General features: G+C 43.9%; 4 protein-coding genes and 1 non-coding gene across 8 annotated transcripts; 3 read left to right on the forward strand and 2 right to left on the reverse strand.

Annotated features, from left to right (window-relative positions):
• Nucleotides 1-598: 598 nt before the first annotated feature.
• Nucleotides 599-2,755, forward strand: LOC103157009 (uncharacterized). The gene is made up of 3 exons (XM_008676153.3): nucleotides 599-937; nucleotides 1,639-1,745; nucleotides 1,893-2,755. Exons 1-3 carry the CDS (start codon nucleotides 706-708, stop codon nucleotides 2,169-2,171), a joined length of 618 nt encoding a protein of 205 aa, XP_008674375.1. The 5' UTR covers nucleotides 599-705; the 3' UTR covers nucleotides 2,172-2,755.
• A 1,370-nt stretch (nucleotides 2,756-4,125) lies between these two features.
• LOC103650584 (probable 2,3-bisphosphoglycerate-independent phosphoglycerate mutase) lies at nucleotides 4,126-6,972 on the forward strand. The gene is made up of 5 exons (XM_008676154.2): nucleotides 4,126-4,641; nucleotides 5,093-5,238; nucleotides 5,317-5,593; nucleotides 5,802-6,074; nucleotides 6,156-6,972. Exons 1-5 carry the CDS (start codon nucleotides 4,324-4,326, stop codon nucleotides 6,633-6,635), a joined length of 1,494 nt encoding a protein of 497 aa, XP_008674376.1. The 5' UTR covers nucleotides 4,126-4,323; the 3' UTR covers nucleotides 6,636-6,972.
• A 412-nt stretch (nucleotides 6,973-7,384) lies between these two features.
• On the reverse strand, nucleotides 7,385-9,987 carry LOC100279254 (Protein RTF1-like protein). The gene is made up of 2 exons (NM_001152275.1): nucleotides 9,805-9,987; nucleotides 7,385-9,660 (listed from the first exon to the last, which is right to left on the reverse strand). The coding sequence occupies exon 2, from the start codon at nucleotides 9,623-9,625 to the stop codon at nucleotides 7,682-7,684; it is 1,944 nt and encodes a 647-aa protein (NP_001145747.1). The 5' UTR covers nucleotides 9,626-9,660; nucleotides 9,805-9,987; the 3' UTR covers nucleotides 7,385-7,681.
• A 1,414-nt stretch (nucleotides 9,988-11,401) lies between these two features.
• On the forward strand, nucleotides 11,402-11,473 carry TRNAP-AGG (transfer RNA proline (anticodon AGG)). The gene has a single exon. It is a non-coding gene; the product is annotated as a tRNA-Pro (tRNA).
• A 700-nt stretch (nucleotides 11,474-12,173) lies between these two features.
• On the reverse strand, nucleotides 12,174-16,927 carry LOC100272333 (Bifunctional 3-dehydroquinate dehydratase/shikimate dehydrogenase chloroplastic). 4 transcript variants are annotated; one of them, XR_004856893.1, is made up of 11 exons: nucleotides 16,530-16,927; nucleotides 16,216-16,321; nucleotides 15,717-15,935; nucleotides 14,702-15,057; nucleotides 14,520-14,583; nucleotides 14,309-14,414; nucleotides 14,085-14,225; nucleotides 13,355-13,503; nucleotides 13,091-13,256; nucleotides 12,815-13,010; nucleotides 12,174-12,704 (listed from the first exon to the last, which is right to left on the reverse strand). XR_004856893.1 is itself a non-coding variant. In XM_008674101.2 (10 exons), exons 1-10 carry the CDS (start codon nucleotides 16,910-16,912, stop codon nucleotides 12,964-12,966), a joined length of 1,749 nt encoding a protein of 582 aa, XP_008672323.1. In that variant the 5' UTR covers nucleotides 16,913-16,927; the 3' UTR covers nucleotides 12,174-12,963. The 4 variants fall into 4 exon arrangements, 2 of the variants coding, with proteins under 2 accessions (XP_008672323.1, NP_001140289.1); XR_563439.3 differs by having other exon boundaries at nucleotides 14,085-14,237; XM_008674101.2 differs by having other exon boundaries at nucleotides 12,174-13,010; nucleotides 14,085-14,237.
• Between the last annotated feature and the right edge of the window lie 6,997 nt (nucleotides 16,928-23,924).

Consider the following 23,924-nt stretch of genomic DNA (forward strand, 5'->3'; position numbering starts at 1 on the left):
ATATTTCTTCACATTTTTATCGTACAAAAGATGTATCTTGGCGAAGGAATCTCTAGTACGGTTCTCTAAGTCTAAGGTACGGTTCCACACATACCACCCACATAAATGAAATGTACCCTAAAGGGTTCTAATGAATAAGATACAAAGTTTAGATAAAGAGTTTCTTAGGTGTATTTAGTGCTTGGAGAACCATAACATAGTATCTAGGTTGTATATTCCCTAAGGTCTTGTTCGGGTTCACAGAGATCAGAGGAAATTGAAGGCATTAAATCCCCTTCTATTTAATTTTGAATAGAAAGAGATTTAATATCCTCTAATAGCAACTCCAAGGGACTCTCTATATTCTTCCTAATTGATATGAATAAAGATTTTTTGCAAAAAAATGCTTTCCAATAGCTTATTTAAATGATTATCCAAATATAGTCATCTTTTATTCTGGTTTCTCACTAGCAAAGATAGAAAACACGAATGACTCTCTAGAGTACAAATAAACAGTTGAAAATTGAAAAGAAATAGAAAAAGTTTTTATATAAATGACTATAAAAATAATTTAAAGAGTGGAATTTAGAGACTCCTCAATCCCTTCGCAACAGGCCCTAGAGCGGACGGCCCAATTATTCGGCCTAAATAGCTCAAAGCCAAGTTTTTCAGCCAGCTTGGGCAGTTGGGTTCCAGAACTGCGCCTAAGGTTTCTTGCACGCGCAAATGAAGCGGCAGCCACCACATCCTCGAGGCGGCGGCGGCGCGGCGGTCGGCGAGAGCGGAAGCGGCGGAGGGTTCCATAAGGGGGAGGGGAAAGGGAAAGGGAGGTGGGGCGGCGGGTGCCGGCGGCGGAACGAGCAGCGGCTGGGTGTCGGCGGCGGCGGCGGGGCCCTCTCCCTCGCTGCTTTCGCCAGCGCCAAGTCCCGGACTACCGGCTACAACCCGGCCGTCATCAGTGAGTAGCACTACCAACCCGAGCTTATTGGACGCAGTTTGGAGCGTCGATTAGCTAGCTAGCATCCCCTGCCGTGTGCTTTGCGCTTGTGTCTGCTTTTTCCCCCTGACTGGTAAACTTGCTATCATGGATCGTTGCATTAGCTTCGGGAGTGATTCTCATAGCTGGCAATTAATCATCTGGTGTCGGCGGGGCATCCGGTTAAATTTACTTAGAAACCTGTCATCATTCACTTCCGAGGCATGCGGCTGAATTTACCTGAAATCGTATCATTCATGCTGAGGTATAGATGAGTTCGAGAATGATGACACACATCGTTACACATTCTTCCTTTTGTTAGTGTACTTCTTTTGTTATAATTTAGGGCTAGTTTGGCAAGGGAAAATTAGTCCATTTTCCAAGGGAAATTAGTGGGAAAATGAGAATCACTTGAGAGAATCGGAATTCCTTGGTAAAATGGAGTTGCCAAACTAGCCCTTAGACAACTGAATGCTGCATGAGAGATTAGACTAAATAGGTTCCGATCGAAATCGCATTGTATGTGACCTAGTTTCATATACTTAACAGTTCCAATTGGATCCGAAAATCCGTACTGGGATCTCTTTACCTTGTGAAAGAATGAACACAATTCAATTTTGCTCTGGAGGATTGCAAACCTTCTTATGTCCATTAATTATTACTTGTACTGCTCTAATTTGCAGAGAAGCAAAAGGAGTTCTACAAGAATGCTAAACTAATCAGCAAATACAAAAGGACAAAGAAGCAACAAAGTCAGTCAAACGACCATCCGCAGATTCCAATCCATGAGGTAATTCTGCTTTCACCTAACCTTACAGCGGTAGGAGGTAGATGTCATTTCGGGGTGACGTGTTTCAGCGTTTCAACATCCATTTGCCTTCTGACTATCAAAGCATCACAAGTAATAACTCTACCATTTTCATGTGGTCCCATGCAGGATGGTGGCGACAATGCCCAATATGTACCGAAACCGCGCTACCAAGGCAAGAAGCGCACCGCGCATAGTTTGAAGGAAGAGTACGAGAAGAAACGCGCAGAGGATGAGAAGGCTAAGAAAGAGCAGGATGCAGCAGTTCAGGCGAAGAGGGAACACCGGGAGAAGTCCGAGGCAAAGCGGAGGGAACTGAGGGAGAAGATGTTCAAGAAGACGAGATCTGGCCAGCCTGTGATGAGATACCGGATCGAGCATCTCTTGGAGACGGCACTGAGCAAATAACACGATGCCACCGTCATCTTGGCAGATTTTGTAGTTCCGCTGTCCAATCGATTTGTTGGTTTTAACTGACTTTGTCACCTTTTTAGTTTGCAAAAATGGACAATCTAAGTGACAAAGCCAGTTAAAACCAACAAATTGGTTGGGCTGCGGAACTACAAAATTTGTTGGTCAATATACCAAGGCGATGGTGGCCCCACCTAGAGCTAGGCCAGAAAAGCCTCATCCACCGGCAGCCCTTAAGCCGTAGTAGTAGGGTTCTATTCTGTTGTCGGCAGCCCTTAAGAAGAGACTGTTCACCAGTGGAGACACTTCCACTTAACCAATAAATTACCTGTGAAATCAATCATTATGTCGAGCAAAATGTGCGCCGGGGTTTAAGTTCAAGAAAGTAAATCAGATAGGGCACATACCTATGAATATAATGGGCTTCTCTACTGAGGACTTGATCGAAAGTACACGTCCATTAATTAGGTCTTCTTGCTGCCTGCAGAACAAATTCCATATAACTAACTACTTGTAAGATAATGATCCAATAGAGATCCTTCATTTTTAATTGCATCTGAATCGTGAACCTTCATTTTTAATTGCAGATGCTTGTGTACTTGCTCTCTCAGTTTTGGTTCCTTGTGACTGGTTAGGCCTGCTTGCTGCTAATTCAGATGTGATTGCAAGAGGCTGATGAGAAGCACCGTAGCAGAATGCATCATCAGTAAGAGAACATGGAGTGAAGCCTTCTGATTAATGCTGCATAGCTATGCAATGGAGGTTCTGTTATCGACCGACTTCAAACATTAAATCTTAATTGGATAGGCATAAGTAGTTCTCTGGGAGAAGCTCCTTCCTTCTCATTCGGCTGCTAGGCAGCCGTAATCTATAAAGACAAAATACTATAAACCGCAGCAAGTGGCAGCGAATAAGCTAGGAATTATAAACGCTTGCAATTATTAATGAGATGTAATTTCATCAATATCGCAGAAAGGGCAACAATATAGCGCTTGGAATTGTTATTGAGATAGATATAATTTTATCAATATTATAGAAAGGGCATGAATCTTATTTTAGGGCATTAAAATACGCAGATTTTGTTCCGTGAAAAGAAAACTAGCCGTTGTGAACATTGGAGGATCGAAACGTTCATACAACGTTAGGAAAGAAGAAAAACACCAAAAAAGTTGTAGCCGTTTATGATCCAAGTATTACTTTATTTAGAGCTAGTCTGGGAACATCAGTTTTCCAAGTGAATTCTATTTCTCATGAGAAATTGGTTTATTTTATCTTGAAAAAATAAGAATTGCTTAGAGAAATAAGTTCCCGAACTAGTATGCAAATTAACCGGTTAGAGCATGTGTATCATAATTCCATTTCTTTGTTGTTTTATGATCATCTACATCGATGAGAATAAAACGCAAGGCTTGACTAATATATATGTATACGATCGAGATGCATGTGGATATGTACATTTGATTGAAACATTAGTGCATGGTTCATTTTCTAGGGCTTCTGCATAGTGTCGGGCTCGCGGCTACCGCTGCATGCATGGCGCCATTTTTCGGAGAGAGAAAGGGAAAATTCTCGTGCCTTTCCACGCTGGCGAAGGAATCCAAAGTCTGCGTGGACAGCCACGTAGACGAAAGCGGTAAAATTATAACATCTTTTATATTATAATGATAAATATGTAAAGTCATTCTTAAAAGTGATTTGGGGGCCAAATTCCGTAAGAATGGAAAATATAATTAGGGCATGTACAGTGGTGTTTAATATGGGGGTTCTTAAGGTGTTTTAGGGGGTTATTTGCAAAAAAATCTTAGAGCCGTCTCTCCGTGAAGAGACGCCTCTGGCTCGTAAACCAAGTAACAACAGTCTCTTAGTTGTCTCTTGTGCTTAGAGAACCGTTTTGGTGTCTCTCCACTGTACATACCTTTATCCCAGAGGCCGAGAGAGCGCCAAATGTTGCAGATTTGGGGGCCGGGCCTCGGGCTCGCCCTTGTAGCGACCGAGCCGGCCCGTTCGAGACTCGAACCGGCCCGAACCCATTGGCGTGGTCCGACCGGGCCTGACCCGCCGATCAGCCGATGAATCAGCACGCGGCAGAGTGACAGACGCATCTCGCAAGCAGCAGCAGAGCAGAAACTGAGGGAAGCGAGGGACGGCGATGGCGGGTGCGGAGGGGAGAGGGCCGAGACGGAGCCGCGTGGCGTTCGTGCTGGTGGACGGGATCGGGGACGTGAGCGTTCCGTCGCTGGGCGGGCGCACGCCGCTGGACGCGGCGTGCGCGCCGCGGCTGGACGCGGTGGCGGCGGCCGGGGTGACCGGGCTCATGGACCCCGTGGAGCCGGGGCTTGCATGCGGCAGCGACACGGCGCACCTATCCCTCCTCGGGTACGACCCACGGGAGTACTACCGCGGCCGCGGCGCGTTCGAATCCATGGGTGCCGGGCTCGCCATGGCGCCTGGCGACATCGCCTTCAAGGTCGGCACCCTGTTCTTGGTGCACAAAAGTGTAGCTCCAGTAGCTTTGGTTTGTGTGGATTCATCGTATAAGTTAGTGGTAATTCAGATCATAGTGTATTCTTGCTGTGCATGTTCTGTTGCTAAACCTGATTCCTTCAGCTGTCGCAGTAATTGTTCAGATCATTGACTGTTTGTTGTGCTTTGTTAAATTAGAGCACAGTTACGTTAGAATCTGAGGCCAGCAATGGTTCGGATCATCCAAGAATGTGCATGCAGCAACTAAATTTGATCACCTTTTCTTGTTGGATCTTGGGATCTAGCTCTACTTAGCAATCTCTTGGGCCATTGAATTTGAGTGCAGTAGTGTGGAAAGAAGCATGTTTCACCCTGAATTTAATGTTTTCTAATAGCATGTGTATCAACTGATGAATGTCCTTCCCCACTGAATTGTATGCTCAATTCGCATGCAGTCGAACTTCGCTACACTGGATGAGAACACTGGAGTTATCATCAGCAGGAGGGCAGATCGGCACTTTGAAGAGGAAGGCCCTATACTCTGTGCTGCGTTGGATGGGATGAAACTTCGGTCGTTTCCTGAGTATGAAGTCAGAGTAAGGTGTGGCACATAAACCTCATCATCGTTTTTAAGCATGTATCATGTCTAGTTGCTGCTGTAATTCACACACCTCTGCAGATATGCTACCGAGCATAGATGTGGTGTGGTTGTCAAAGGACCAAAGCTGAGTGGGAACATTTCTGGAACTGATCCCTTGAAGGACAACCGCTTGCATCTGAAGGCTGAACCGTTGGATGGCTCAGAAGAAGCTAAAAACACTGCAGCTGTGGTCAATGAGCTTTCTATGGAGATTACGCGCATACTGGTTTCTCACCCCATCAACGCAAAGCGTGCAGCTGAGGGGAAGAACATCGCAAATGTTGTGTTGCTGCGAGGTTGTGGTATTCGGATTGAGGTTAGTGTGAGGAATTTAACTTAATAGTAGACCTATATGAATGATACTGTAGTAGCAATATGAAAGATTGGTTTCGACTTTTGAGAGTGTTGGCAAATGCGTTCTCTGGATTTGACATACTTCCAAAGATCTGGCCTGTTTTTTACCTTGCTGGAATTTGATACTTCTAAAGCTTCCCTTTTAATGAAGTTTCATGTGGCTTTGTTAGGTGCCTGCCTTTGAAACCAAACATGGACTTGCACCTTGCATGGTTGCTCCTACCAAGATCATAGCTGGCCTGGGACTGTCACTGGGGATTGATATCCTTGAAGCACCTGGAGCAACTGGAGATTATCGTACTCTCTTAACTTCTAAAGCTAAAGCCATAGCCAAGGCACTCTCTGCCCCTATGGATACACCACCTCGTGTTTTTGTGCCTGGAGAGGATGGATACAAGGCTGGAAAAGAAAATGGATATGACTTTGGGTTCCTGCACATAAAGGCAAAATGCATATTCAGATTCTTTTTACTAGTACTGACTATATATGTGATTGTGATAGCTCTTGTAATAATGTCAATGCAGGCCATTGATGATGCTGGTCATGACAAGGCTGTCAAGTTGAAAGTACGGGGTCTAGAAGCTGTTGATCGAGCTATTGGTCAGCTTGCGAGGCTTCTTTGGGAAGCTGAAAAGGCCGGACACTATCAGTACTTTCTTTGCGTCACTGGAGACCATTCTACTCCTGTTGAATATGGTGATCATAGCTTCGAACCCGTCCCGTTTGCAATATGCAGACTGAGAGATTATGCAGGAGCCATTGGGGAGGATAATATTATGAATACACAGCTCGACGATTTTCCCCTCCCTTCGGTAAAATCCGGAGAAGATTTGCTCGACAGTATAGAATCACTGGAGCACAAGCCTGGTCAACTTAAAGCTTTCAGTGGCGACAGTGTGTGTGAGTTCAACGAGATCGCCGCTGCGAGGGGCTGCCTTGGACGATTCCCAGGAAGCGAGATGATGGGCATCATTAAGAAGTTTATCAAGGCCAAGAATGATTAATGCTGGTTGAAATGCTAACCTTTAGCGTAATATATTGGCCATAAGGTTTATTATCAATGTAATAAACTAATAATGACAGAATGGAGCAATATGGAAGAACCGTCTTGATTGGAGATGAATAAGAGATACCTTGGTGAAAAACAATGAGATCTGCTTATGTACATTGTACCCAGTGTTGGGTCACTTTCCGGCCACATGAATGAGAAATTTTGATGGAAGTTTTCTCCTCTCTTTTTTGCGGGGTTGGGTTAAGGAGTCCAGACTTGAAGCTTCTTGCTTAGCCGTATGTATCATCCAGAATATTTTGACACATTTTATGCAATTTTGCATTCTTATAGCTCCAATGATGCAAATAATTGCTAGAGCATCCGGCACACTGACATGGCATACGTTTTGTGAGATGGTAGAAAGCCTACAAAGATTTCACTTTACAGGTACCCAGAATTACTCTATGAACAGTAATTTTGGTCACTGAATATTTACAGATACCTTTTATACTAAGCATCGGACAGACAGAATACACAACTGCAGTACCTTCAAATTGCGGTGTTCAACAGAATACTGTAATTTCAGCATGAACACAACAGTCTCAAAGAGGGATCAATAAAAGAAAAAAACAGGAAAAAACAACCAAGTAATAGTTGGAGCAAGAAAGACTTCTTCGGACCACAAATGAGGCCGTTAATAAGCAAGCTCCACTATGTATGTTCTGATGTTCATGTATCAGACCATGTAAAACATGAATCAGAAAAATGAAAGATACATTGAATTTAATTCATCTAATTATGGAATCCGGTTTTTTGCAGCTAGCAAGGATAAGATGTAAGCAAAATCCACAGATGTAAACGTGATGTCAGCAACATAATCGGTCATACATCAGGTAACATTTATGCAAAAGAATTGTAGTCTGCATGTCTTATGTTACGCCTAGGAAGATAAGGCAAAATGCAGATGATCTGCACAATTGTCACAGCAAATGCACATAGGTGCTGACGCCAGGAATATAGTTGAATCCGTTGAGCGTCCAGCACAATCAGAGATACCATTCAGAGGAGACCCCGCCGCCTTTTGTAATCACTCACACTCAAGGTTAAAGCATGCCTCCTTCCATCGTTGTCAGGCACCTTGTACCCCATTGTAGCTTCTATCTTCTGCCTCCTTGCCATGTAACCATCAAACAGGCCCTTGGCTCCACCAAATTCTTGCAAAGCAGACAATGATATAGGAAGTTCAAATGTATGCATCACATTCGATTCTGTTCCCAGATCCACTGGTGCATTAGTATCAGTGAGCTTCCCGGCGTCAGCTGCTGCCACTTGAGCTGCAGTTGTGGCTGATGTACCAGTCTGAGCCTTGCTCTTTATATCTCCATTGCTAGGCTCTACAATACTACTGGACTTGTTGGCAGTTTCTTCAGCATTATCTCCTCCTGGCTTTGATGCATAATAGTTTCTTGATCTTGTCCACCTCCTCGAGAAAGGGTCATAACCAGCCTCTCCAGCCTTCAAAGATGTATTTACAGGTTTCAGTTCCGAAGCGTTCTTGAAGTTATCAGCACGATTCTTCCGGTTCATAGCCTCCAACTTTGCAGCCTTATTATCCTTTGACACCGGTTGTGGCCTGCTTTGCAGATTTTTCAGCTTCACACGAATCCTCTCTGCTTCAGCTTCATTCCTACGGCTCAGGGCCATCTCCAACTCACTCCTCAACCGATCCTTCTCAGCAGCAATATTGATAGGGCGTCTCACAGCTGATTTCTCTCGCAGCATCTGCTGTACAGTTGCAGCTGAATACACAAAATTATAGGCCTCCTGGATGGCTTCTTTCTTGTCCAGCACTTCCTGCCGGGTCGGTATACGTGCACCATGCTTCTCTGCCTCTTGCAGCCATTCCTTGAACTCTTCTTCGTTGGGTGGGGAATCCGATACTTGAGTCATCTGCCACCGCGCAGCATTAGCCTCACTATCCCACACAACATTGAGATATTTGCATGTCGAGTAGCTTTCCAGTTTGTAATTCCGGTCTGGATCGCTTGCATCCACGTTCCTCACTATGCACAGCCTGTACCTCGGGGTCCCATTCTTTGTCTGGCCAATACCTAGCCGCACAAAACACCCAGAAATTAGATCATCAAAGAACGGCTCCATGAACCATTTCACCAGCTTTGACCTCCTGAGGGTAATACTCTTCACGTCATCAAACTTGAGTGGATCAAGCCTACTCGGCGACTCATCAAATTCGTCATCCCTGCTATCGTCAGCGATCCTCCCATGGTCATTAGGCCTCCCCCTGCCATCCCCATCGTTGCTCCCATCACTTGGAGGGCTCCCAGCCCTGCGCCTAGTTGGTGAGCCACTACGTGGGAGCAGGTCCGTGAACCTGCGTGCCTCCGGAGCCTGTTGCCGCATCCGCTGCTTTGCCCGCAGCTCGTCCAACGCGCTCTTAGCTGCGGACCCAGACTTGTCAGCTCGGGTTGAAGACCGCATCCGGCTGGGCGGCGGGGGTGGACTGCTATCCTTCCGTGCGCCCACCTTGTCCGTCTTGGACGAGGACGCTCGTGCCCGCTGCTTGAGCTTGTAATCATCGAGGCGGGTGCCCCGATCAGCCAGGATCATCTCCCTTTGCAGCTCAGACATGTTCTCCAGACGCTCCTTGTCGTCCTCATCCTTGTATAGGTCACTCCCCACCGAAGGGGCGCTGTCCGAGTCCTCCCCGCCACTGCGACGCCCGTCTTCGTCCTCGTCGTCCTCGTCCTTCCACCCGCCACTGCCACGCCGGCCGCCCTGCTCTGGCTGGTGCCGCTTCTTGAGCGGAACCTGCGACGAAGGCTTCTTCCTCGAGTAGGTCGGCGCGGCGTCCGAGTCGTCGTCGTCGAAGCCGTCGGAGCCGCTTCCCCCAGAGTTCCACCGCGGGTTGCTCGGCCGGGAGTGGTTCTTCCCCGTCCGGCCGGCTGCCTGCAGAAGCAGATCATCTAGGTTCGACTTCGACATGGCGAAGCCCGAACCTCCTCCTCCTCGTGCAATCCCTACACAACCAAAACAACCCCATGACAAAAGATCCTTCCACACCTCCGAAAACCTAGATAAAACAGGAACCGTCGGTCCATCCTGGATCTGTGGGAGGAACCACAGCTCGCAGCAGCTCCGAGGAGGATGAATAGGACACGCACCTGGAGAAGAGGCTACAGAGGTGCCGGTCGGCGCAGGTAACGATGACGGCTCAATGCGGGGTATACTGGCGAAGGCGGCGCGGTTGATCGACGGGACGGAGAAGCCGCCAGAAGAGAAGAGGAGATGGTTGCGCCGGCCCTAGCCGCGTCGAAGTGGAAGAAGACGACGATTATGAGATCGGGGTGGGCCGTGAGGGCATTGTTGGTCTGGTCTGCTATATACATGTGCCCCGCAGGCCGCACGCAGCCTGTGGCTCAGCACGACATCCGTTTTTTTTTTTTTTTTGAAACACGATCGTGGCATGGCAGCACAGCCCGACAGAGTAGATTTTGCATGCTACTAGTACTGTCAAGTGTCAACTAATTTAGCTTGTTCCGTTTAGAGATGGCAATAGGTACCCGTGACCCAATACTCGATGTATATTTATTTTATTAATATATATACTAAATATTCTATCTATGTGTTACTTATTTGACAAAAACTTTTACCTAACAGGTAAATAGGTTTTAGAACATTCCACTGTCATATCCGTTAACCCGTGGGTATAGAATAACCAGTATAAACTTGGTCAAAAACATGAACTTGGGTTACGGTCATCCATCTTTTATTTTTGACTATTTAACAATCTTTTGATCAATAGTATCATGGAGGCTTAACAACCTTTTATTTTTGACTATTTAACAATCTTTTGATCAATAGTATCATGGAGGCTTAACAACTATTTGACGACCATGTCATGAAACATGTATTGTGTTATGTGGTATTATCTTAGTGTTGCTACTTTATCTAATTACTGGTAGTGATGTTGAATGGATGATTGAATAATGCTAGACTTTTTGTAATAGTATTTAGATGGATATACTTGATATTTGTACAATGTATTTATATATTTGCTACTTTTACATACTATATTTAGGCGTGGGATCCGAGCCTTGTTTCTTATATAATACTATTTCTATAACAAATGCATTAGTGAAAGAGTCTCTAGCCGAGTTAGGTGGTTTGAGTAGCACTACTCAGGTTCTAAGTTTAATTTTTAATAGAAACGAATTTTAGGCTATAGTTAAAAAAATCACGTTAAAATAGCTGTTCGTTGTTTTTTATTTGGACCTTGCAATTGTATTAGGTGCATCAATATGCGTCGTGAGAACTAAGGCTATTTTTAGCATCCTCCTTATCTTATTTTAAATTTCAAACACCATTCTGTAAATAGTGTATCTACATTGTAAAACAATGTTTCGTGTTTTGTACGCTTATATGTCCGCGATTGTTGAAGATGGCCTAAGTTTGAAGTCTAGATATAATGTATATGATCTAGACATCATTGTACAAATTAAAGGTACTGAACTCGAGGAGTATTTAAGTTTGAAGTCTCTGAATTCGTTGGTCGGCATGTTCAGACAGACTGCCTCCGGCGTTTGTTGCAGACTTGCAGTACTAGCTTGGCTGCTTAAGGGCGACGTGAATCCTTCGGACAGCAATGGGGTGCATTCTTCTTGCTGTGGATCAGAGTTAGCCGTTGATGGCTCTGCGGGAACTGAATGGCCAAAAGAGTCATATGCATTTTTAATATAAACCAAAGTGTTTGGCATCACAGGGCATTTGGTCTAGTGGTATGATTCTCGCTTAGGGTGCGAGAGGTCCCGAGTTCAATTCTCGGAATGCCCCTCTCTTTTGATTCCTTTTTTTAAATTTCACAGCAACTTCCCTATTTTATTAATTGGCGAATTCTATTTTGATTCCTTTTTTAAAATTTCACAGCAACTTCGCTATTTTAATTGGCGAATTCAGTATCAGTCATTACCATCCATCCCTATTTTCCAAGAGTTTTATTCCAATCTTTTTCCCCGCCGCAGCCAGCAGCAAAATTCTACACCAGTTCAGAATCAGTCATTGGCATCCATCTCTATTTTCCAAGAGTATCCGTCGTCATTACCATCCATCTCTATGCTCCAAGAGGAAATTAAAAACACACATACACACACAAGATGGAATCGAATTTGATCCATTCTTGCAATTGCAAAGCGTAAGCTTGATAGCCTGCATCACAATTTCCTACAAGAACATAGCATCGCGTGTCTGTTACAGCTGTTCTACCGGCTGAAGAAAATTCCAAACGAACAGGCTGAGTTGGCTTCATCAAATCTGGTTTAGACCTACTCCTATGAGCGTGTTTGGGAGAAGGGGAACGAGCCATAAATGAGATGAGAGTACATCTCACAATTCAAATCCGAGAAGCAAGGCACGCGCAAATCAAAATCCGCACTTCAACACCATGCTTGGTTTTGAATAACTGCATACTATTTCCTACTAGTACAAAATCACATACAAAAGCTTTCATGCTGTTTCTTTGATGTGCACGGTAGGGGAACACAAATGTCGTTATGCTGATACAAAATAAGGCAAACCAAAATGTTTGAGCTCGGAACATCTAATTTTACAATGGCTGAGAGGCAAACTGATCACTGAATCCATATCTAAAAATATCTCTAAAAAAAGATAGAAAAGTCAAGACAAACAAGTTCGGGCCTGTTTGGGAGCTATGTTTCTCAAAAACGTAGTTAATAATATACAGTTTATTGTATGTTATAGCATAACACTTGTTTAGAGACAAATCATTTCAGTTGTAGTGTAGGAGAAGAGAAGACTGCACAAGTTCGGGCCAGCTGAAATGAATTTTAAGGGAAAAGAAAGTTCGTGTCTAATGAGACGTCTCATGTCAGGAAAGGCTTCTCTGAATCCAAATCTGAAGGGGAATATGGAACTGGTGCACGTCTGCACAGGTTGGGTTGCCAACCAATTTTATCTCCAAACCGTGGAATGGATATGACAGAAAACTAGTGTTGATCCAAATCACATTCCATTCCTTATTGAACATGACCATTCGTTGTTTTGCAACCTGAGAAAACAAAACATCTTTACTCTGTTGAACTAGAGCATACCGTCTACTGAACAACAAACGACACTGCATCATGGCAGGCAGCAGGAGAAGCAGGACGAGGCCCGAACCTGCACCTCCTCTCCTTGCTTGGGTTGAAAATGAGATACGGTGCTTCCCAGACGCCGAGGAAGAAGCAAGAAGGAGGACATGTACAACTGGGACCTTTTTTTTTGCAGGGACATCTGTAGTGTAGAGATCTTGTTATTTGAACAAACCCTCAATGTGTCTTCGTCAGGATAGCCTCACGCATCAACCTTTCTGGAGCTATAAGGTGGGGAAGTTTTTTTATAAGATGAACAACCAACAGTATCTTTCTGGACAATGATAAATGAAACGACAAGTACCTGTCATGCCCCCCGTGAAAAGCTTAAACTGAACCATCACTAGCCTGATTAGCATCTCCAAACCGTCGATGACTGTGGCTCCACACACTGCAGCTTCTCGGAGAAGTCTGGTCTCTCTCGGCACGAAGACCGCGTCGAAGACAACGGCATAGGATTTTAGCGCGTGCTGCAGGATTACCACACGATCGGTCGTCACATGAAATCTGAAAGCCAGAATGTACTGGTACACAGTTGAAGATTTATTTAGACAAGCGAATCTGAGACCTTAGATAAAGGGGTTTCATCGACGTTTGGATGCATCCCCACAGATGTCGCGTTTGCAAGAATCATCCCTTTCTCCGGATGGTAGCTTTCCAACTCTGACAGGGTCAAAGCAGTCCCGCCAATGATGTGGGCGAGTTCTTGAGCTCGTGCTGGAAAGTTTGGCCTCTTAATGTTATCAATCACATTTTTTGTCTTTACTAAAGGATATTAGGAGACCAAGAAAAGTATCACAGCAAAATAAATGCTAGAAAACATGACTAGAACGTAATCGAAATTCCAAAGGCCAATAAGCATCTAGCCTGCAAACTGGGAATAGTCGCTAACTTTGAAGTTTGGACCAAAAATAGGTTAAAGTCTGCGGGCCTAACTCATAGATCGTGGCCTCATTTTAGAAATCAAATACTCCCTCCGTTTCTTTTTATTTCCCGCGTTTAAGTTCAAAAATAAACTAGTAGACGACAAATATTCGGGAACGGAGGTAGTAGAAAAGTTGTCATCGAGGAGTTCATATAATTTGAATGCTTAGCTTTGAGATAGATGACAATGCCCAAAGACCGGGCATTGTAAAATACTAAAATTTGGTTAAAACATCACAACATATCAGTATTCAGTGCAATAAATTGCTTATAAGATTGCGTCCTAGACACTGTAAATGTGGATGCCTATCATGTAAGCTAAGCAGATATATGGTCAAATTTCTTGAGTAGAAGCATCCTGATCAAGAAAATACCAAATGTACGGTTTGCAATCACAACTCTTGCTCCCTTCTCTTTTGCACCATATGCTAGTGCTTTTCCTGCACCACCAGCCCCAATAACAACAAAAAGTCTTCCAGCCAGTGGTGAAGTGATCGAATCTGTTGGTTGTGATGCTGCACATGGGGCTAAAAGGCAGTTATATGAACCATATATAGATCAGCAAAACACAATATTGCAAAGGGTGGCACGTGACAACCTCTTATTCCATCCTCAATAGCAGAAATAGCACCAGAATAATCTGTATTGTAGCCTACAAGTTTTCCATCAGGTCTTCTAATGATTGTATTAATAGCTCCGATGTCCTGGAGAAGGCATATTTCTTACAAATGTTACTCTTGGCGTGCGTTTTCGTAGAATACACAGGAGAGCTGTGTATCGGCAAGCAAAAGAAATGGGAATGAAATTACCCTGGCGATAGGGTCGACATCGTCACAGCACCTAAGTGCAGTTTCTTTATGGGGCATTGTGCAACTACAGCCCAATTAATTGGATCGAAGAAAATACTGGAGGGTCAGACATAGGGAACATACTATAAAACTGAATAAATAAGGATATAGCAAAAAAACCAGTGCAACAAACTATGATTTACCTGAAGCCGGCATAATCTGGTGCTGAGAAGGTATAAAGAAACTGAACCAAGTCATCTGACAAAAATGGCAAAAACACAGCATCGAAACCCACTGATCTGAAAGCTTGATTTTGCACAATTGGGCTTTTACTGTGGCTAACTGGATTTCCAATAATACCAAAGACCTTAGTATCTGGGCCTATCTGCCGTATTTTGTACTTATTTATCAAGTCTGCTACTGTCGGCTGCTCAGTGGTAGATTCTTTTCCATTTTCAAGAGATGCAAAAGTAAGGTATCCGCCATATTTTGCGCAAATAATACGAGAAATAAAACCATGTTCTTTCCTCACCAGCCCAATGATAGGCACCTGCTTTTCCTAATTCATTGTTCAAATAAAAAGATATTGTGAACAGGGAATCAAGAATCATACAAACTGAAGAATAAAGCATTCAAATTAACACATAGGATGATATCGTTTTGCATGCAAAGCACTACACCATCATTTATGCATCACTAGTGGAATCCTAACATCATACCATTCATGCAAGGAGGTTTGAAAAAAAATTCCCTGCGTGAAATATCCACTCAGAACATAAACAGTTCAATAGCTAGTCATTCATATCGATCGCTAAATGTATATAGTTTTATTTGTCCATATTGCACATAACTTCATGTTATTTAGCATATTCAAGTGTATCGCACTAGGGGCCTCCCTGACTGTTTTCCCCTAATATGATCCTTTTCGGTCTTAGTGATAACAGGTCAGAGATTTCATTACTACAGTCTTGAAATGTGAGCATTTGATATGAGGAAATCCGTAGGTGTAGCAGCCTAGCCCCTAGCTCTCCAATGATAATCCGCGTTTAGTCACCAATAAACCAGTTATACTGCTATCCTCATACAACGACTTGCTGGAGATTGGAAGTGCACTAGTTTGTTTTAGAATTAGCAGAGAGCCGTGAGTGCTATGGATAATTTGGCAAAAGTTCATATCTCAGTCAAGAATATCACAAACTTGGATATAGTAAAACTCACATGGCAATGTGCAAGTACTTGAAACATTCTTGATGTGTCTACAATGTCAGCAGCAGTGGTTTCAATTTTCACAATGTCAGCCCCCGTTGCTCGTATCTGAGCTACTAAATTCAGAAGTTCATGTACCGATGGAGTGGTCTTGTAGTCGTATGCTGAAATGATGAGCTTACAGTTTTGAGGTTTCTTCCCAGACAAATACTTCATAAATTTGTCGGCGACCTGCAGAGCAGCATGGTAATAGTGACAATTGAAAAGTGATTCACTTGTCCCAAAAACATGTAATTAAGCACAAGAAGGAAACTGCATCGAAATGTACTCCAACTCTGAACTCTCAGATATCCAATTCAGTAGTACTGCACACATAAAGCTATGAATTCGCCAAGCCTCACGAAATGGTCCTAAAATCAAATGAATAAGGACAAATTCTTTGCCCTGCAAACTAGCCTTTTGAATTGTGACAGTCTGAAATTAAATTAAAAGGAGTGAGGACGGAGCCAACCTTGAACTCGACATCGACATATTCAGCTCCCAGCTCCATTGCCAGTAGAAGCGCCTCAAACCGTGGCTCATCTTCGCCTGCGTACTGGCCTCCCTCCCAATTCGGCCTGCACAATCAAAACCAAGAAATACATTTCTTTTCATACGAGATTAACTGAGCAAATACATATTGTTCCACTGATGGTACAATAGAAACACAGTCTGAAAACTACAAAGAAAAAAAAACAAATTCCCCTTTCAATTGTACTGAAACCAGCCAGAACCAAGTGCTCACAGAATGCGCCAAGAAGGTGTCCCCGAGAAGAAGATGCAAACCTGTAGGTGACGATGACGGGGAGCGAGCGGGGCTGGGCGAGAAGCACGGGCAGGTCCCTGCATGGCGTAGACCAGAGTAGACCAGAGTAGACTGCCACGCCGCCGGCGTAGAAGTCGCTGCAGTCGCCATTGGCACTCGGTGCGGTGGCTGGTGGGACTTGGGAGCAGCAGATCAGCTTGCCGCGGAGTGGCGCGTTTAGCTCTGCGGCAGAAGTGTACGCGTGGCTGCCGGGCGGTACACGCATAAATGTTGCACCTGCCGGCGTTGCCTTGTCCCCTAGCTCCTGGCGGCGGCGGCGAAATCCGACGTGGGTTTTGGCTGCCGGCCACCGCCGGCTCTTTTGGCTCTGGAGGTGGGTGGAAGTGTGGAACTGGGACCTCATTTTTTAATTTTTTTTCAGAGGGCTGGCAGTGAAATAAGATGCGTAACTTTTCAAAACTAACTAAAAATCGACCTGACGTCGGGCGTGTCACGGCCAGAAGCCTAGATGGACTCAATAACTTATTTTTACATGAATTTTATAGTTTTTTCTAATAGTACGGGGCTTGTGGTTTTTTTTGCAAAAACTTCGCTCATCTCTGTAACAAAGAAAACAATTAGAAGTTTTAGAGGATTTTAATCATAGGGCTAGTTCGGCAAACCTATTTTTCGAGATTTTTATTTTCCCATGAAAAAATCAGTCTATTTTTGTGCAAATCTAGTCCTACATTTTTTTATTCCTATTGTTATTAGCATATAGGTCATGCTAATGCTACAATCCGAGAGAGAGGAAGAAAGGGGTCAACGGTGGTGGCAATGGCGCGAGGGGAGAGATTGATGGCGGCGCGAGTGAGGGGAAAGGGGCGGCGAGGATAAGGGGAGAGAGATGTTGGGGGCGGCAGGGGAGGGATAAGGAAAAAGATAAAAGATGATTTAAATAATATTGTAGATTGAATGAGTAAGAGATTTATCCAATAATCTAAACAAGTTTTTGCTGCGTAAACAGTTAATCACCTCTCCACAACAAGACTCTCCCCATCCAAACCGTGATATCAGATATCCCTAGTGACACATAAATGCATTGACATGATCAGAAAAGGGGTTGCAACTGTGACCAGCCAAAAACACAAGACTTGCACAAGTATCTGAACTCTGAAGTATGGACACATGAACAACATGAACTGAGAGTTGTACACAACATAATGGTTTGATGTTTGCACAACATCTCTACTATAAAGCATATTGTGTGTCACGCACGAAACACATGGTTATTCTCCATTTCCTATGGATAAGGCTCATCTCGCCCATGATGCAAAACTAATGGCCCGCTATAAATCATTCGCGTTCCTGTCGTGACTCGTCTCGCTAACGGGCCGATGGGCGGCTCAGTCCTCCTCGGCGACACTCCTCTAGTCGCTCATCATCACTGCCCCATCGCGTCGTGGACATCAGCATTGCCAACATCGTCATCGGGTCGCCGCCTTCTCCTAGTCGTTGATGCCGACCTATGCTAATAAGAAGTTGCCAACAACAATGACAGGGAGGTAAGACGAGGCCGCAGAACTGGTGAAGGGGGAAGGCGGAGGTGAACAGGAAGAAGATCCTCTTGTCGAAGGATGGACGGAGTCTGTTGAGGCCTAGCCGTGTGTAGACATATATTTTCTTTTTTCCACGTTTCTTTGTAAGATATTAAGGTGTTTATGGAATCATTATGCACTAACATTTTTTCGAAGAATTTGTGTGACGTCGCAATGCTCGATCATTGTACTAGTAATGGTTTGATATGACACTTCACTACCATTCCGCAGCATGGCCCCTGCGAATTTCGTTTCAAGTTAGAAGCATCAACCTCACCTTTGATCTTACGTTGTTCAACCCCACTAAAGGCTATAACATATCGTCCATATGGTAGTACAAAACACCATTTTACATTGTAGATGTTTATAGAGTGATGTTTTAAATAAGGGATGGAAATGGAGGTTGAGTTATAGCAACCATCATGAGGCCGTGACAATGGGCCTTTTTGGGATAGTTTTATTTTCTAAATTGTCCCTCTGAGAATCTGGATTCCTAAATAATTGAGCTGTCATATCGTGGGGCTTGTGTGTGGAGGAAGATAATGAGGACTTCATGGTTCAGGGTTTAAGAAACAGTGGATTTCTCCTATTGCAATGATTCGACGAATTCTGCATTCATATTAATTTGAACGATTTTCACAGAAGCGTATCGAGAAGCAAAACGTTTGGTAGCCAGAAACTGATTCCAACAGTCAAAAGCTGAAAGAATAAGGTCGGATGGAGAACGCCAAAGAAAAGACCAAATTGGTACTGAACCAGTGAACCTGCGTGCCCTGCCCCTGCAGGCGACAACTAGAACCATGTCCAACTTCTCACCCATATGATCACCCAAAATACTATTTTGTACTGTAGATTATACTATTCGTAGAGTGAAGTTTGAATATGGATACGAGAATGAGTAAGCTGCTAGATATCCTAGAATCAGGCACCCTCGGGCCTCAGCTCGTGCACGGCTGCACGCGGTTGTCCCACCCCGTCGGCGGCACGTAGTGGCGGATATAGGCCTATGGCCACTAGGACCGGGGCCCTAGTCTTGGGCCAAAAAATTGTTAGAGGCACAAGCATTATTATTGGCCCAAAAAGCATCTATAGTAACCACGAGAGGAATTGAGCGTGCGAGTGGCTGAGCATGCGAGTGTAGCTCTGCTCGACTGATAGGGTTTGAGCGTCGGGAAGCAGCAGCTACATGAGCGGTGGGAGGTGGCGCAACAAGCCAGGAGTCCGGGACGGCACTGCGGCCTACAGGTAGGGCGGCGGTAGCCTCAGCGCCTGGCGGTCCATGTTTCCCATCGCCCACGAGCACTTGTCGTGACTGTCGTTTCTGCCTCTGGTGAGCGCCGCACACAACACACTCGTCACACTTCTCCTTGTTGTCCTTTTTCTTTATTTTAAAACATGTATGTGGAACTTACCATGCCATACGTACGTGTATGTATCCATAGCAGTCTAAAGTCAATGTACATCGCATCTACTCGGTAGTTCTTGGGTTCTTATCGAGCATTAGGCTGAAATGAGATTTCATGGGTGCAAATTTCTTATAGGGATGTTTATGCTACCTAGGAAGCTTCATAACCCCATATTTTGTAGTATGTTTTAGTAGCATTCAAATTCAAAAAGTCTTTCAGTTGTTGATGAAATCAACTCAAACGAATTGATCATTGAGACAAAGATATATTATTTTCTCAACTATATATTGTTTAAGTTAATTTTACATTAAATTGCAATTATTGTGTTCAAATGAAGTTTATATGTGTTGTTATCTATGCATTTCCACAATTTGATTTTTTTAGCCGGTATTGATATTTTTTAGTGTTATATGTGGTCCTACACTTAGAGAGAATCTAGCTCCGCCACTGGCGGCATGTAGAGTCCACCAGGGAGGGTAGGAGACCAAACGGAGGCGGAGGTCGAGAATCGAGTAGGGTTGTTCGGGAGAGCAAGGAAAAGTTGTGCCTTTGAAGGAGGGGAAGGGGAATGGAGGCAGCCATGGAAGAAAGGGCAGCAAAGGAGGTAGAAGAAGATGTCATTTTCTCTCTTTTCGTTTTCTTTTTTTTAATATTGTCTATATTTTTTCCCAGAGGTTTGGAGTGTGTTCTCCAGGGGAAAATTGTGGATTTCATTTGTTCCATATCCGGAGTGTCACCTTTCCAAGCTTCCTTGTGTGCTGATCCTTGAGAAGTTTGTGACCTATGCTAGTTCATTGTTGGGAGTTGAATTTTTGCAATGACACCATGATGATCTTCTAGGTAACAGTAGAAGTTCCCTATATGGGTAAAATTTTGTTAGTGTGTTCCATTAGCCCTAGTTTTCTCTCATTAAAAACTTTGTTCTTGATTCTATGATATGTTGAATAATTATATATTTTCCATATTAAATTATAAATATAAATCATGACCAACGATAAATAGTCTAGGCGTCTATTCTACAACCAGTAACCTAACAGGTTACCTTAAAACATAATTACATAAATGCAGTACACCTCTACCATAATAGATAAAACCGAAGTATGAGATCAAATCAAATAATACGTACTGATCAGACATACGAGTAGACGACGTGAGTGAAAGCAATATAGTCAACAATGTCGAAGCAGTAGGGTCGACAACGTCGAAGTAATAAGGTCGACGACGTCTAAGCAGCAAGGTCGACAATGTCGAATCAGCAAGGTCAAGGATGACGTCATTGATGAGTTCGACGAGAAGGAATGACGTCGTTGAGGAGATCAACAAGAAGGTCGCGTGAAGACGCTTCCCAAAAACCTTATTCGCCCTCTCCCAGCGTAGGATCTCGAAGGCTACATGTTCCAGAGACCTGCTCTCCCGATCGCAGATGCATATCGGCGCTCGAGATGAAGAGGACTACGATGGCGACGCAATTGTGAGCAGAGACAAAAACCTAACTCATGTTAGGATGGGATGCTTTTTGGCAAGGGCTGGAAGGCGTCTTATATAGGGACACGCCCACGAGTCGATAAGCTCGTGATCCGATCTGATTATGATCCGATAAGGTCACGATTGGATAGCTATCTCCCTTGCCATATATGAGCTTATGTAATTTTTCTAGGATTTAATTGAATTTCTCAATTGGGTCAAGCCCATACATCCAACAATCCCCCACCAGATCTCAAATGCCCATCTAGTTTTGCCACCGTTCACTACTGTTTAATATACTAGTGTTTCAGTAGAGTATGTTAAGTTGAACTTCTGTCTAGAACTCCAAGTTAAATCAACCTACACTTGAACAATGAACTATACCTTGAATTGCAAGTTTTGTGTGAATGGGTTTCATTCAAAGCCATAACTAGTACTTGGCTACTAGTAGCCCCTTCTAGTGTGGAGCATATACGTCGTACTCCAAGGCCTCTTTATGAGTTTACTAGAGATCACCTAGATCTCATAGACTGCGACGTTAGACAGTCGAGCTCATATAGGTTTGTTCTTTCGAGAATGTTCTGTAGGACAACATCTTTGCTAATAAAAGCCAACAGAACACATTAAGGCTCAAAGACAACTGTCTTACAACATTTGAGAGTATTGCATCTTCACTTAGAGAGGGTCAAAAGTTACTCTCCTCAGTTCACCAATGGCTTGTTCTTCCCAAGACCTAATTCACGGGATCTCCGATCACATAGACTGGGTTTCCACCATGCCAACTTATACGGGTCATATACCCATCTCTCTCGATGTGATTTCTGTCACATTATGTGGTAGCCCTTTTATAAAGGTATCTGCTAGACTCTTATCTATTGAAATATAAGTCACACTTATAACTCCACAGTTTCTCAACTTTTTGACAAACTTCAATCGGCTTTTAACATGTCTTGATGACTTCCCATTATCCTTAGAACTTGTCACTTTACCAATCACAGTCTGATTGTCATAATAGTCAGTATTGGTTTCTCAACCACCGATAAGTCCATCAAGAGTTCATGTAACCATTCTGCCTCAACCCCACACTTAGTTTATCCCTTATGTTCCTATTCTAAAGAAATCTCTCATTGCGTTTACGTGTTGTTCGAAGCCTAGAGATACTCTTGTAGTTGGACTGGTTCAGAGTGGTTCAACCTGCCTCTATAGCGGTTAAACCGGCCTACACCAGTCGAATTGTTGATTTGACATTATTTCAAAGTTTGTGGTGATAATTTTCAGGTTTAGCCTATTCACCCCCCTCTAGGCTACTTTCAATAGCCTTTACCAATAAATTATCCAGACTTAGACACAATTATTTTATTGGACTCCAAAACTACCTTGAACCCGTCTCTACATAGAAGGGTTCCTCTAACGAGATTCTTGTGCATAGAAGGGACATGCTGCACGTTCTTCAACTGCACGATCTTTCCTGAAGTAAACTTTAGATCCACCATGTCAATGCCAAGCATGTGACCCATTCCTCATTAGGATGGAGGGATCATGTGTGCCCTGATAAGAAGATAACAAATTAATGTCAGAACACACATGAACATTAGCACCAGTATCAAGCCACCAACTAGATGATTGAAATACTGAGAAGATAAAAGGTAGATTATCATACCCTTTATCTCCCTCATTGCTAGCGATCACTGTGTTGGCATTGCCCTTTTTGCCACGACGATCCGCTCGATCAGGGCACTCCTTAGCAAAATGACCCATCTCACCGCACGCGAAACAAATCACTTCAGCCTTGTTCTTCTTCTTCTTAAAGTTGTTAGTTTTGTTGGGCTTGTTAGATTTTGTCTTCCCTTTGCCCTTGTTGTGGTTCTTATAAACTGTGACACCCACTTTGTAAATTGCTAGGATAATGCCAGTAGAGGAACAATTTCTCCTTATGTGAGTTTGACCTTTATGTACCATCACATGTGAACACCATATTTAAAAACAAATAACTGTTAAGATATATGCTACCAAAACATGCATCATGCTGGGTTTTCATGTTGTGTGCATTTTGTGACAACATAAAAAAAAATGTGACAAGAAATAAATTACAAAAATCCCAAAAGTGGAATTTAAGTTCTAAAGGAAATTTAGAATTTGAGAAAAGAGAAGAAATACTATACAAATGAGATAAAATAGATATATAAAATAACTAGATGTGGTTATTTAAATTTAACCTAAGTATGAACTCCCCAAATATAAACTCAAATTTTGAATTTGAATTTGAAAAGGAAAGAGAAAGAGAAAAGAAAAATAGAAATGAAAAAGGAATTGAAAAAGGGAAAATAAAAATAAGGGAAAACCTCATCTGGGCCAAAACCCATTTGTCTCGGCCCACCAAACCCCGCATGCGCCAGTCCACTACTGCCCTCATCCACTGGTCGATGGGGCCGCTCAGCAGACCAGCCAGCACTTCCTGTGTTTGCTTCACTGGCGCGTGGGCCCCTCCTATCAAGTTTATCCCCTTCCCCTGTCCGGTCCGGTGTTGAGCGAATTCCTCCGTGGATCTCTCCGGTCATTCCGCCACCGCCTTGGTTGTTGGATCGACCGAGTTTCTTGCCACCAAATTCTGTGAAATCCACTGCTCCAGTGAATAACTACCGTGTCGGCTGCCTTCCCCAGTTCCCCTCCTCTCCATTTCTCCCCTTCTGACCACCCATGGCGCTCGGCACCCAGTGTCTCTGCTCACCCTTGGCGACCGAACAGGTGAACCACCCACTCCTTTCCGCCGTCCTCTAAGGGCCATCCAGTTGCACCTACGCGTGAGCTCTCCCTTCAACACTCCAGTGCCCGAGCTCCCTCCCCTGTGGCCTCCGCTCGGTGCGCCCCTCTCTGCTCCTCTGCCGTGTCCCTGCTAGCGCCTGCCGTCAACCACCCGCCGTCCGAGCAGACACCGGGCGCCAGCAAACTACGTGGAGGAATCGCTATG

The sequence above is a fragment of the Zea mays genome, chromosome 3 (assembly GCF_902167145.1).
Source record: "Zea mays cultivar B73 chromosome 3, Zm-B73-REFERENCE-NAM-5.0, whole genome shotgun sequence".
NCBI classification, from domain to species: Eukaryota; Viridiplantae; Streptophyta; class Magnoliopsida; order Poales; family Poaceae; genus Zea; species Zea mays.